General features: G+C 39.6%; 1 protein-coding gene across 2 annotated transcripts in view; it reads right to left on the bottom strand.

Moving 5' to 3' along the window:
• DYM (dymeclin) overlaps nt 1–13,797 on the bottom strand; it is a 378,609-nt gene that overhangs the window by 305,652 nt on the left and 59,160 nt on the right. For both annotated transcript variants that reach the window (XM_082641320.1, XM_082641321.1), the window contains 2 exons: nt 10,020–10,113; nt 8,308–8,441 (listed from right to left, as the gene is read on the bottom strand). In XM_082641320.1, coding sequence (XP_082497446.1) covers nt 8,308–8,441; nt 10,020–10,113 — 228 coding nt within the window. The remainder of the gene's footprint in view (nt 1–8,307; nt 8,442–10,019; nt 10,114–13,797) is intronic.

Genomic DNA, 13,797 nt, shown 5'->3' on the forward strand with positions numbered 1-13,797 from the left:
TTGTCATTCTTTCGTTCATTATGTCATCATTTCAGTTCACTTAAACAAATGTACTAAATTAAAACTCATTCTGGAACTTCTTTAAACCTTCTTAACTAGTATTCCTACCTCTAATTTTACTCCTCTCCAATCCAAACCCCAGATTGCTATCAGAGGGAGCTAACTAAATTCCATCTTTTCATTCTCCTGGCTTAGATCCTGTCAATTGCTTTAAGCTGATTACTACACATCAGAAAAAACTCAAAGCCCCAAAGTACAGTATGTCAGACCCTGCAAGATACAGGCCCTGAATCCCTTTCTATCTTTATCTCCCACCATTACTCCCTTTGTGATTTATATTCCTGCAATGCCAAGCTGCCTGATACATGCCATATCATGCCTCCCACAATTACATTCTCTCTTCCTGGAATGCCTAAAAAACCTGATTTTTTTTTGGAAAGCCCAACTTTATCTACCTGAACCATCCTCAGTCTTCATCTCCTCCATAAAATCCAACTCTCTTGCCTCACCCTGAATAAAAATAATCATCTACACAGCATCTATGCCTTGTGCATCTGTCTGTTATTATAAATGTTGGTTGCACTATCTCAGTTTCTGACTACATGTAAAGCTGGCCCCTATTCGACTTTGTCCTTCTTCAGGGTGATGACTGACAAAGAACTGGGCACATAATACACACTCAATACATGTTCAATGAAGTGAACACAGGTGTCTAAGTCCAAATCTAGTGGTTACTTCCAAAACATCAAAGCACTTGGAATCTCAAAACAAAGTTTAGCAATTCTGTTTTTCTAGACCACAGTATCACCTGGTATCATCAGAAAGTATGAAGAAATTCCTTCCTGCCTCGCCAAAAATAGAACTGGCACAGTAGCCCTCTGAGAGGTCAGTGCAAAGCTCGAAGACATTATTCTTTCACACTGAAGACACGAATCAATGCTAAAAAGAACACACAGCAAGAATCAAGTTCAATAACCACATTAAATCTCATTCTAGAAGTCATAGGCTTATAGCTCAACTAGTGAAGAAAGTCAGGAGAAGACATAACTAAATCTCTCTCTGCCAACGCTGTCCAACAGGATCACCTTACAATGCAGGGGACGTGGGTTCTATCCCTGATCAGGGAATTAAGATCCCACATGCCGCGGGGCAACTAAAGCCCGTGTGCCACAACTACTGAGCTCTCACACCTCAACTAGAGCCCACGTGCTGCAAACTACAGAGCCCTCATGCTCTGGAACCTGTGCGCCACAACTAGAGAAGAGAAAACCCACACACCACCACTAGAGAGACGCCCGCACACCAGAACAAAGAGCCCGTGCACCGCAACGATAAAAGATCCCACGTGCCTCAACGAAGATCCCACGTGCCACAACTAAGACCCGACGCAGCCTAAAATAAATAAATAAGTAACAAATAAATCTTTAAAAAAAAAAAAAGCTGTCCAACACAACCCAAACGAGTTAACAACCGATTCCAACAGTTGGTTTGTTGGCATATAATACATACTTATTTGCTGAACTGTCATTCCTTGGCTTACCCCAGAGAATGTGGTGACCCAGACCCAGCAAGAACATTTAAAGTCACTCACTGATTCCCTAAAGAACATTTTAGATCAAATAAATTAGCCAGTTTCGTAATATACCCCTGGTTCAGCCAAGCAGCGAGCACAAGGTTTTTTTTTAAATACTTATTTATTTGGCTGAGTCAGGTCTTAGCTGCAGCACGTGGGATCTTTTGTTGCGATGTGCAGGCTTTTCTCTAGTTGTGGCACATGGGCTTCTCTCTAGTTGTGGCATGCGGGCTCCAGAGCACAAGGGCTCTGTAGTTGTGGCACATGGGCTCTCTAGTTGTGGCGTGCAGGCTCAGTAGTTGCGGCACACGGGCTCTACATACTCAGTAGATCCCGCAGTATGTGGGATTTTAGTTCCCAACCAAGGATTGAACCAGCGTCCCCTGCATTGCAAGACAGATTCTTAACCACTGGACCACCAGGGAAGTCCCCAGCACAAGTTTTTTAATTACAGCAGGTGAGGGAACAAGTACTCAGGACCCACAGATGGTGCTTGATTGGATTTTTTTCCTTCCGGGTGTAAACACATCTAATTTTCAAATCTTAAAATGGCGACAAGGATCCTCTCTTTGGTTCCATGTGCCATCCACATCATGACCTCAGCCAAGTTTACAGCTGGTTAATTAAGGAGTACATACACAGCTTCGTTATCAATGTAATACAATACTAATGAAAATAATGATAAATCCATTTCATACAAGGAAAGAGTAGCATTTCAAGGCCAAAGTTCTAACAAAACTAAAGGCAAGAATAAGCAAATTCCAGGTGAAATCTCTGACAACTTCCATTTACTAAAGAAAAACATTCTTGCATAATACTATACCCTCATTTCTGGGGCTAATCTAGAAGCAAATAATTTCACAGCAAGTGAAGAGTGACTGCTTAGCAGGTTTTACATTAAGCAAGTCACTCATATTGCATTAGTTTCCAAGCAGCATTTATATCACTTAGCTTTCATGTGAGGCCAAATATCTTCCTTAGTTTCAATAAAAACAAGTAAATATAAAACTCACCTGCCAAAAATTATTCACGCATTTCTCACAGGAAAGAGAATCTTAAAAGTCCTTGAAATTTGCAGGTTCATGACAAAGTAAATTGATGTTCTTTGAGTAAAGAAATTTGCAGAGATTCAGCGTGTTTTACTGTGTTGTGAACTTTTATAACCTAGAGCTGTTTTTTCATCTCTTAAAGGGTTTTAAACTGCCTCTATATCTCCAGTTAAATATTTTAATATTTTAAATCATGAGCATTCCATTCTTTCTAGCTCACATTAATCTTAACAATAACCCTTAAGAAGCAGGTATGATCATCATCATTTTACAGATGAGGAAATCAAGGCTCAGAGAGGTTAGTTTACTTAGAGTAAGTGGCAGAATTCAGAATTAACCCAAATTCAGACTCCCAAAGGAGAAAAAAAAAAAAAAACCTTACAAATTACTTCTAAAGACCTGTCTCTATACAAAGCTGGGAAAAAATCCAGTCAACCAATCCATGTTTCACTGAAGACCCTAAATAGAAATCCCTGGTAAGTGAGTACTCTGAGCCGCGTTAGGGGACAAATTGGAAATACCACATATTACTTTACATGTCAAGGTGACAGCCTACACATTCATCAACACATACTCAAGTTCTTGACTTAAATATCCAATTTACAAATAATCTCAAACAACTAATAAATACAAACTCTTATTACGAATAGTTTGCAGACCAACGTCACTGAAATCCCACCCCTATCCCTGAGGTTCTCCCATTTTAAAGCCCAAATGCTACTTCCCTGGTCCCTATGAGCATCAGCAGAGGAAGGTGCAAAGAAAGAGAAAGAAAGACAAGATTTATGGTCCTTCACAGCTCTAATAAATCTACACCTGAAACTAAGCTGTGGCCAGTCCCTGTTAGTGCTTTCTGTCCGGCACCCATTCAGAATCACGGACTAAGATTCAACTCTCTTATTTTGGCCTTAGGGAGACAACCAGAGATAATAAAATACTGTCATAACCAAACGCCTTCCATCGGAGTTGGGGGGAGGAGGGGTGGGAAAAAGAGAGAGAAAAGAAAAATTTTTAAAGCACTCATTCGAGGAAGGGGAAAAAACAGCACTGACGGAAAACAAAGCAGCAGCCAGAAAAAAGAAACATATGGGTCAATTAAATCAGGTTACACATAGTTACTAGAAGGAATATTAAAAGACAGAGAGCTAATCATTGTTTTCCTTGCATTCAGAAAGTCAAACTGTCAGTTCCTCAATGCTGCCCAATACTGTGCTAATACAGGTGCTTAAAACTTAAGAATTAACAGAGCTACACACTGCAAAGAGTGCCTGAAAGTTCAGAGCAAAAGACTTCCTTAAGATGAAGACACATAGCTAGATTATACTTACTATAAACTTCTACTCAGAAAAAACATGACGGAGTCTAGGTTACTGTCTATGTTAACTGGGAAGCTAATACTGGAATTAGTCTAAAGTATTAAAAATCATATTTAAACTTCTAATTAGCAAAATGAAATATGCCTCCATAAATTAAGGAAAAGCAAATGGATTCAGTCTTTTCTAAAACTGAAACTGGTCTACATTCCGTGCATTACAGTATTTATAAACCTGTGTCGCACAACCATTCCAGTAAAATCTGCAATAATTTTGGCCAACTGCTATTACCGCAGTCGAACAGAAATGTTTCTAATTACCCTCAAGGATAATATACTCTATGAGGTTTCATTATAAAATGTGCCAATTAGTAAAATGTAATTCATTTTGTTCCACTGATTACATAAAAGAAAGAAGGGGAGAGAAAGAAATATCGCGAATCACACTATCACCTATTAAGTAACCAAAGAACAAGTCAGGAGTCCCTAGAAGCACTTTACTCTTCTGCAAAGTCAGATTACAAATCTTATACGCTAAATATTTTAAAAGAATAAATCTGCGCTTTCTTTTTTCTCTGAGTCACACTGTTCAACTATCGTGGAGTTTTTCGGGGGTGGGTTTGCATTACTTATCTATAACTAATGAGATTAAACTATTAAGTTTTATATTAAGACAAAAATAAAACCAAAATCACTCACCTCCCCCCACAATACAATTTCTGGTTCACCTGTTGAGCTACAGCGGCCCCAGGCCCTAGGGACTAGCTCAAGAGGAGGAAAGAGCAGTAAAGCCCTGCCATGGTGGGAGCCAAAGCACCTCGGCCATCAGACGAAATCAAAGCTACTTTCAAAGGAGAGAGATTTACCTCCACTGCATTTAGTAAAACAAATACACCACGGATTTGGAAGGTAATTCCAAACAGTTTCGAAAAGGTTTTAAGCCAGAGGGGAATGAAAAGGAAATTGGTTGTGTTGAAGAGGTGTGATTAAGGATTTTTTTTTCCATAAATTTCCATCTCATATAATTTTTTTCTTCTGTTTGTTTTGGTCTCTCACAAATTGTAAGTTTTCTCACCTGTATGGGATCCCTGACTCCCCATCTACCAGCTAGAGGGAGACAAACGGCACAGCCTGCCACGCAGGGGTTCCCACAGGTGGGTTGTGAGCTGCTTCATTGAGGGGCATCTAAATGTCCATTTCTATAAGTCTTTCCCTGTTTTGGGTTCATTTTCTCCAGAAGAGTATCCACTCGTCTTCTGGCAGGAAAGAAAGTGGGGTGGGTAAAACCCCAGTGCCAGCATTCTAGAAGCCAAGTCAAGATGCCTCACTCTTCCATTTTGTAGCCTTTTCTCTTAACCCTGTTCTCGGTACACCACTGCCTCCACTGTGCCCAAGAGCTCACAAAGGGAGGCCCCATTGGTCCAGCCTCTACAGAGCAGATTTTAGTACTAAACTGGGGAAGGGGTGGTCCCATGACTGTACATGACAGGGGAGAGATCTTTCCATCAATCTCCCTGGTTGTCTGCCTTCAGAGACACCTGACACTTCCAATTCCTAAGCATCTCCAGGGTTCTGCAGCAAGAACTGGCTTTTCCCTGAAGTTCTCCAACCCTGGAGGCATTTAGCTCCCAGCTTTCACTGGACAGTTTAATTCAGCATTACTCAGTTTTCCAACTTGCAAAATGTTACTAATATTGTGGGGACTTCCCTGGCGGTCCAGTAGTTCAGACTTTGCCTTCCAAGGCAGGGGGTGAGGGTTTGATCCCTGATCGGGGAGCTAAGATCCCACATGCCTCACAGCCAAAAAAACAAAACATAAAACAGAAGCAGTATTGTAACAAATTTAATAGACTTAAAAAAAACAAAAAAACAAAAAACATTGTGTCCCCCTCTCTTTCTCTTTAACCTAATAAATTCATAACTTATTAAAAATCCCTTTACTGATCTTTCATCAGGGTTTCAGGAGAAAGCAAAGATGATCATGTATGTTTAATCTACTATGCTTGAGAGCAAGTCCTACAAAATAAATGATTTTTAAAAATAAATATATATTGAGCTATTCTGCGCCAAGGAAACCTAGTCAAGCAAGCCTTTCACCTGGACTTGACAAGTGCCTAGTCTCTTTTTTTTTTCTTTTTGCGGTACGCGGGCCTCTCACCGTTGTGGCCTCTCCCACCACAGAGCACAGGCTCCGGACGCACAGGTTCAGCAGCCATGGTTCACGGGCCCAGCCACTCCATGGCATGTGGGATCCTCCTGGACCGGGGCACGAACACATGTCCCCTGCATCGGTAGGCGGACTCTCAACCACTGCGCCACCAGGGAAGCCCATGCCTAGTCTCTTTCTACTCTGCACAAAGCTGTGCTAACTGGTTCCCAGGCTCCTCAGGCCCACACGTCTTGCTCCCGGCAGGTGCCCTTCCTCCTCCCTCTCCTCCTCAGCCCCCGACACCTGCCCGTTCTGGGACACAGGCGGCACGTTCTTCCAGAGCAAACCTGTGTTCCCTCTCTGTGCTCCAGATCCTAGTGCCTCTTACTTCCCTGGACCTTTTTACAGCTTCTTGCCCATCTTTTTTTTTTTTTTTTTTTGCTTTTACCTTCAGTCTCTCAATCTCCTAAGGTATCTTCCCTCATTTAAAAAATTTAAAATATCTGTAAAGAAACTATAACTGGCAGCAGTATTGTGGAGTAGTTACTCCAAAGGGCCCTCCTGTACAAAACAAGTTCTTGGTTAAAATACACTCTTTAGTGCACTGATGGGCTTCCACAAAGTAAAGGAAATCTCTAAGGACCCCAGCACCATAACCAAAAAGAACCACCGCTACAAGCAAACAAACCGTGGCTTGAATCCAGAGTAAAACACTGAACAATAAGCAAACTCTAAGGGTAGGGTGTCCCTGAGGATGAAGCCAGCTACCGGGAGACTAAGTCTTCAGACTTGCCACGGGGAAGCTGAGCCTGAGAGCCACATTAAGCCAAGAACTGCTGAAGGAGACTGAAGTGGTGCAACCCCTGGATCCCTTTAGAAGCAAATGCAAATCCTACCCTTATTTGGGGCCTCAGGTTAAGATCAAACAAATAAAAGCTCAGAGTCAGCACCATCAAAGACATAAGGAAACAAGCTACCGTAAGTGTCTGCAGAAGCCAGCAACAGATTTAGGCCCCTAAGGACTTAAAAGATTGGCTTTATGCATAAAAAATGTAAAATAAATATCAGTTATTATGTCAGCAAAAATAGGACATAATACCAAGACAGAGGAAAGGGAAACTTGTATTGAAGGCAAAGGGAGAATGCAAACAATTTTGTAGTACTTCACAGTTTTGCCTAGGGCTGGCTTTGTCCCCTTGACTGTTCTCGAAGGCATGGAATAGTGGAAAGAGCTATGTTTGCATAATGAAACAAATTCTCTCTGGCAAACAATCTACTACCACATCATACATAGCCTACAGGAAAATGTTCAAATATGAAATCCTCACAAATTTCAATTACAAACTGAGAGTGGACTAAGAGTCATAACACCCTCATAAAGGTGGCTTCACTTGGCATCATAAAACTATACTTAAAAACGTTATTTCTGATCAAGGAGTCCCAGAGATACCCAGACTCAGAGACTGTTATGTCCTATGAAAGTAACCTTTAACATTTATAAAATCTGTAATTCTGATTGGTTGTCTCCCTTAATAATGTGTTGGCCTAGGGGCTTCCCTGGTGGCGCAGTGGTTGGGAGTCCGCCTGCCGATGCAGGGGACGCGGGTTCGTGCCCCGGTCCGGGAGGATCCCACATGCCGCGGAGCGGCTGGGCCCGTGAGCCATGGCCGCTGGGCCTGCGCGTCCGGAGCCTGTGCTCTGCAATGGGAGAGGCCACAACAGTGAGAGGCCTGCGTACCACAAAAAAAAAAAAAAAAAAAATGTGTTGGCCTAGTAATGGTATTTAAATTGACATTTGTTCCTGAAAGGAATATTTGTGATTTTTATTTTTATTTCCCATATACACAGAAGTCAAAATAAAGAAAAGTCTCAATCTTACCAGCCCCCTTATTTAAAAAAAGAGAAAAAAGAAACAAATTATAAATGCCTCAGCTCATTTAAATTAATATAGAGGAAGAAAGAGTGATGGTGTCAGGTCACTTAAAAATGAAAATTGGGACTTCCTTGGCGGTCCCCTGGTTAAGACTCCATGCTTCCACTGCCAGGTTCACAGGTTCGATCCCTGGTCGGGGAACTAAGATCCCACGTGCCACGTGGCGCAGCCAAAAAAAAAAAAAAATTACGAGGAAAAGTAGAATTTTCAAAATTATACTTCTAATTCTTCAAATTCTATCCTTATATGTTACACATGTTATCCCAGAGCATCTTCAAAGGCAATACTTACTGTAACTGCCAGGAGATTTTTCTTCATAAGTAAAATGAAGTTGTAACTCTTCCTCTGACATCTCACAAATGAACACTTTCAGCAAACAGCAAATAATAAACAAAGCATTGTGTGTCTGCCAAATGAAGATGTGGCTAGAAAAAGCAAAATTACACAAGAATCAGTATTTAATCATGAGCACAATCACTTTATTTCTAGTCCATTGATTTCTCAATCATTTTGCCCATTTTGTTTGTAATATTAGAACAATGTCCATACCTTTTTTTTTATGGCTCATGATTTATGACACTGGACCAACGATATCCACTATAATTTACCTCATATTTCATTCTGTGTATTTTACATAATGAGTCAACTTTAAAATATTTTTCCTTTAGGCATGACTGCTGTTTGTTCTTAACTTTATAGTTGCCCCATACACAGGCAATTCAAAGAAAAGAAAACTAAAAATAGAAAAAATAAAAACTATAGTAACATAAAGAGAATATATGCAAATACACAACCAAAAAAAAAATTTTTTTTTTTGGCTGAGTCCTGCAGCATGTGGGGTCTTAATTCCCGGACCAGAGATTGAACCCATGCCCCCTGCAGTGGAAGCTCGGAGTCTTAACCACTGGACGGCCAGGGAAGTCCCCACAACCAAAATTTTCAATGGGGCGTTACCAGCTGCACAGTACAATACCTGCTATTTGTATTAATAATCATGGACTCACAACAATTTTAATTGGATTCAATATAAATTATTTGGAAACAGGGCAATGAGCAATCTTTTAAGAGACTACCCTCCAAAAATGGTTTCAAAAAATGCTCGAGTGGATAAAAGGTGAACCTTCCACTATATAAATATAAAACCATAATATCTATTCTGAACCTTTGTTCACCTAATATGAAAGAAATAAAGGAAACAAATGTGGAATGAAATAATACACTAAGTCATTACAGTAAGTCCCCTACATACAAACGAGTTCCATTCTGACAGCATGTTCATAAGTCCAATTTGTTTGTAAGTCCAACCAAAGTTAGGCTAGGTACCCAACTAACAAACTCGGCTAAATAGTACTGTACTGTAATAGGTTTATAATACTCTTCACACGCCTCGCTCCACTCTCAAAATTGTTTTCACTCTTGTTTCCATCGTTATCACTTCGCACTTCTTAGCAGTACCAGCTACATCACTGCTGCTTTTAGGCTTGCTTCCAGACATCCTGGGCTTGAAATAAAGATACTGTAGTACAGTACTCTATACAGTACTGTAAAGTACACAAAAGCACGACCACTTGTAGAGCATGCACACATGTGACAATGTACACCAGATACGTGAACTAACTTACGTGACTGGACATGCAAACACACTTTCGCATCTTTGAAAGTTTGCAATTTAAAGGTTCGTATGTACGGGACTTATTGTATTTAAATTAAATACAACCAGCAGTGGAAATGGGAGAAAATTACCTTCTTTTAATAATAATTACACAATTAATCTTCTTAAAGAATATATTTCTAAAGATTGTCTAAAATGCTGAAATCAGATTCCAGAATTTATAATCTCATTACAATGACCTGGACAGTAAATTAAAACCTCTTTTACTTTTTGCCTTAATAATGGGAACAATTCCAAGACCATACCCTATTTCTACCAATAAATGAAAAATACTCATACTGTTAAATATAAATTAAATATATAGAGAGTGTGATTTAATCATCCAGCTTACTTCTGACATTCTGCTGAAAGTTTTAGTTCTTTGGTTCTAGACAGGAAGACCTTAATTAGTGCACCAAGGTTTCCTGTTCGAGGATTGTTTTCAACTGCAAGAGAAGAAAAGGTTTTTAAAAGTTAAAGTTAAGAACTGAAATCAAAATGAGCATATCATAACATTTATAAAGCCAAATGTCAGACTGAAGTTGTTCAGGGTGAACCTTATTGTCAATTTCGAATCTAATTGGGGAAATTAGAAAGGAGAGAGATTGCTTGCTTGGTCTTAATTCTAAACAACGAAAAATGATTTACAAATGGAAATAACAGAAACTGTAGGAGAAAACAGCCACCTCATCTCAGAATCCAAAACTGTAGAAAAAAGATATACATAGGAATAAGTACACCATTACAGCCCACCTGCTTAGCGCTCAGTTAACTGTCCAATTAACCCAGGTCTATCTGCTGGGTATGTTTTCTTGTCACAGCTTGAGAGGAGATGCAAGTAACTGTATAATCTTCTCATTGTGATAAAATGTAGAGCACCGTGCTAATCCAAGTGTGGTTCATGGACCAGCAGCAACAGCATTACCTGGGAGCTTGCTCCAAGTACAGAATCCCACGGCCACCCTACACTACTGAAGTTGACAGTGTTCTCAACGTTTAGTGTGCATTTAAATCACTTGGCATTCTCATTAAAGTTTAAATTCTGATTCTGCATGTGTGAAGTGAGTCCTGAGATTCTGCAGCTGTGACAGTCTCCCAGGTGATGCCCACTGCTGCTGGGTGGAGAGCCCCACTGTGAGTAGCAAGGGGCAACCTGTGCTCTAAGTTAGGGCAGGTTTTTGTCCAGATTCCATAATTCAGAATAGACACGTGATTAGATATTGTTAGAGTTTCACTCTGAATCAAAAATCTCCTACTTTTAAGCTTTGGGTTTAGCTTAATGAAAGACTATCCTGAGATTTCAAGACAAACAGTTTTTTTAAAAACCAGTTAATGTAGAGGACTTCCCTGGTGGTCCAGTGGTAAAGAATCCTCCTTCCAATGCAGGGGACATGGATTCAACCCCGGGTCGGGGAACTAAGATCCCACATGTCGTGGGGCAACCATGCCCACATGCCACAACTAGAGAGAGAAAACCCGCAGGCCACAACTAGAGAGAAGCCCGCACACTGCAATGACAGATCCTGCATGCCTCAACAAAGGTCCCGTGTGCCACAACTAAGACGCAACACAGCCAAAAAAAAAAACCCAAACCAAACAAAAAACCCAGTTAATGTGTGCAAGTGTGTCTCCGCATGAATTAATATTTCATAGCGATTGTAAATCAAAACAAAATACTGAAACAAAATGCTGAGGCTGACAGGACTTCAACCATATTTCCGAATCCCAATTTCACAATCTTGTGTTCATTCAACAGCCCCTTCATTATTGAAAGGCTTTATAAGTAATCATTTGAATTTTATGCTTAGCCATTAAAATAACAAACAAAAACCCTGTGTTGTTAGAAAGAACAACCAAGACTACTAGACTGATGTAATTAAAGTTTTGTGTACCCTTTTCATTCATTCAGCATGTCTTCATGGAGCTACTTACATGTGCCCAGCACTGTGTCAGGTACTAAGAAGATACTTACAAACGGAACTCCCTCTCTTAATGTGGATGACATTCTAAGTTTCCATAGTACTCTTTTGGACAAGATGTAGATGGGGTAATAAATTTATAAAATTAAGTACACTTAATGATGTTTCAAAAACAATACTCAGTGGTAGACTCAATATTCCAAAATACCTCAGTGGAATTTAACAGGATCAACTTAATTGGAATCAAATGCTACACTGAAGTTGAAGGCACTTCAGGACCAGAGTAGGAACAGGGGATATCTGACAGGAAGGCAGAAAAGCACGTGGAACTGGACTACAGAACGTGACTACGTTCAAAGCCCAGCTCCAGCACTGACTAGCTGTGTGACACCTGGCAACTTACTTAACCTCCCCATGCCTCAGTTTCTTCATCTGTAAAAATTCAAGTAATGATAATACTTCAATAATGGAAAACTAACTCATTTAACTCTAGAGCTTGAACTTGCAGCAATCTGTTAACTTAACTGGCTTTGTGAAAAAGGAATTCTCCATCTCCACAGGAGTTCAAGCAAATTCCAGGTAATACTCAGACAAGGGTATTATAAAGAGGATTTCCAGCTGGGGTGAGAGGTTGACCTTGCTTCCAGCCCCTGAAACAACCTTCCCCAGTATCTCACTAAAATACCCATGATCTCCAAGATCCAATAACCAATATACCATAAATATAAAAGACAGAGACATACTAACAATCCATAAGGATGCAATAGACAAAATCTACATTGTGGGAAACTCTATTACCCACTTTCTTCAATAAGAAAATTGCGAGGGGAAAAAAGGCAAGACAAATTCAGGAGGAACCTAGCTCTGAAAAGAATGTAAAGACATATTAACCAATAATAATGTATGGACCTTATTTGGCTCCTGATTCAAACAAACTGAGACAATTAGAAATTTGAACAGTCAGTGGATGTTTTGCGATATTAAAAATTGTTTTTAGTAGATAACGGCACTTTTTTCCATTAAAAAATTATTATTATGAGATACATATCACAATATCTATGGATGAAATAATATAATGCCAGAGGTTTGTGTCAAATTAATTATGTGAGGATATGCTTTTTGTTTTGTATACACTTTTTACTTGTGCACTTTTCTGTACATATCCATATGTCAATAAATAGGTGAGAGATACAGATGAAACAAGACTGGCCATGAGTTGAAAATGATTGAAACTGGGAGATGAGCATACGGGAGGTCATTATATTATTCTGTCTGCCTCTGTATGAGTGGGAAATTTTTTAAAATAAAGAATTCAAAATAAAATACCTATGAAAAAATACAAAAAGATACAAGCTCATGAAAAGGCTGAGTAAGGATAGTCCTTTTCCCCCAAAAACAGGAAACAATTAACTAACTACAAATTTTATAGAACTGGACTAAAATTTTATTTGGTAATCAATGGATCATTAGCTAGTCTAACTGCCTGAAAGTACTTCGGTCTACTCTAACCAGAAAACTTACATTAATCGTCCCACCTGAAACCTTGCTATACAGATTCAGAGGCGACAAGTCCCAGAAAACAACTGGTAAGAATTAAACAAGCCAAACACAGAGCAAACCTCACCTCCTCACATAAAACAACTGACCTGGCTCTCATAGCACTATCCTAGCAGGTAAGAACTAGGAAAAAGTGGGGGAAATGCACTTAAAATTCACTGTGAGATATTTAATAAGAAATCTGTTTGGACCCAGAGAACCTCATGTGCAGATTCATAGAAAAAAGTAATAAAGATAACATAAAAAGCCCAACAAAAATAATGGCCACAAACATCCCCAAATTGATGAAAAACATTAATCTACGTATCCAAGAACATCAACAAACCCCAAGCAGAATAAAGAATAAATTTTAAAATTTTGTAAAGGCAAGGACAAAATCTTGACAGCAGTAACAAAATTGACTTATCAGAAGGCAACAGAATGATATAGTCAAAGGGATATGAGAAAATAAATGCCAACCAAGATTTCTGTATCCAGAAAAACTCTCCTTCAAAATGAAGGCAACAGCAGGGCAGGGGCACAACTTTACAGTGGAGAAAATGGACAAAAACAACCCTAGCCACATAATCAAGGTCAACATCATCAGTGAAACTCATGTTAATAGCATGTATCCCTGATATGATGTGTTGAGAACAGCATGTCACCTCTGTGATC

The sequence above is a fragment of the Mesoplodon mirus genome (assembly GCF_964341445.2).
Source record: "Mesoplodon mirus genome assembly, chromosome: 13".
NCBI classification, from domain to species: domain Eukaryota; kingdom Metazoa; phylum Chordata; class Mammalia; order Artiodactyla; family Ziphiidae; genus Mesoplodon; species Mesoplodon mirus.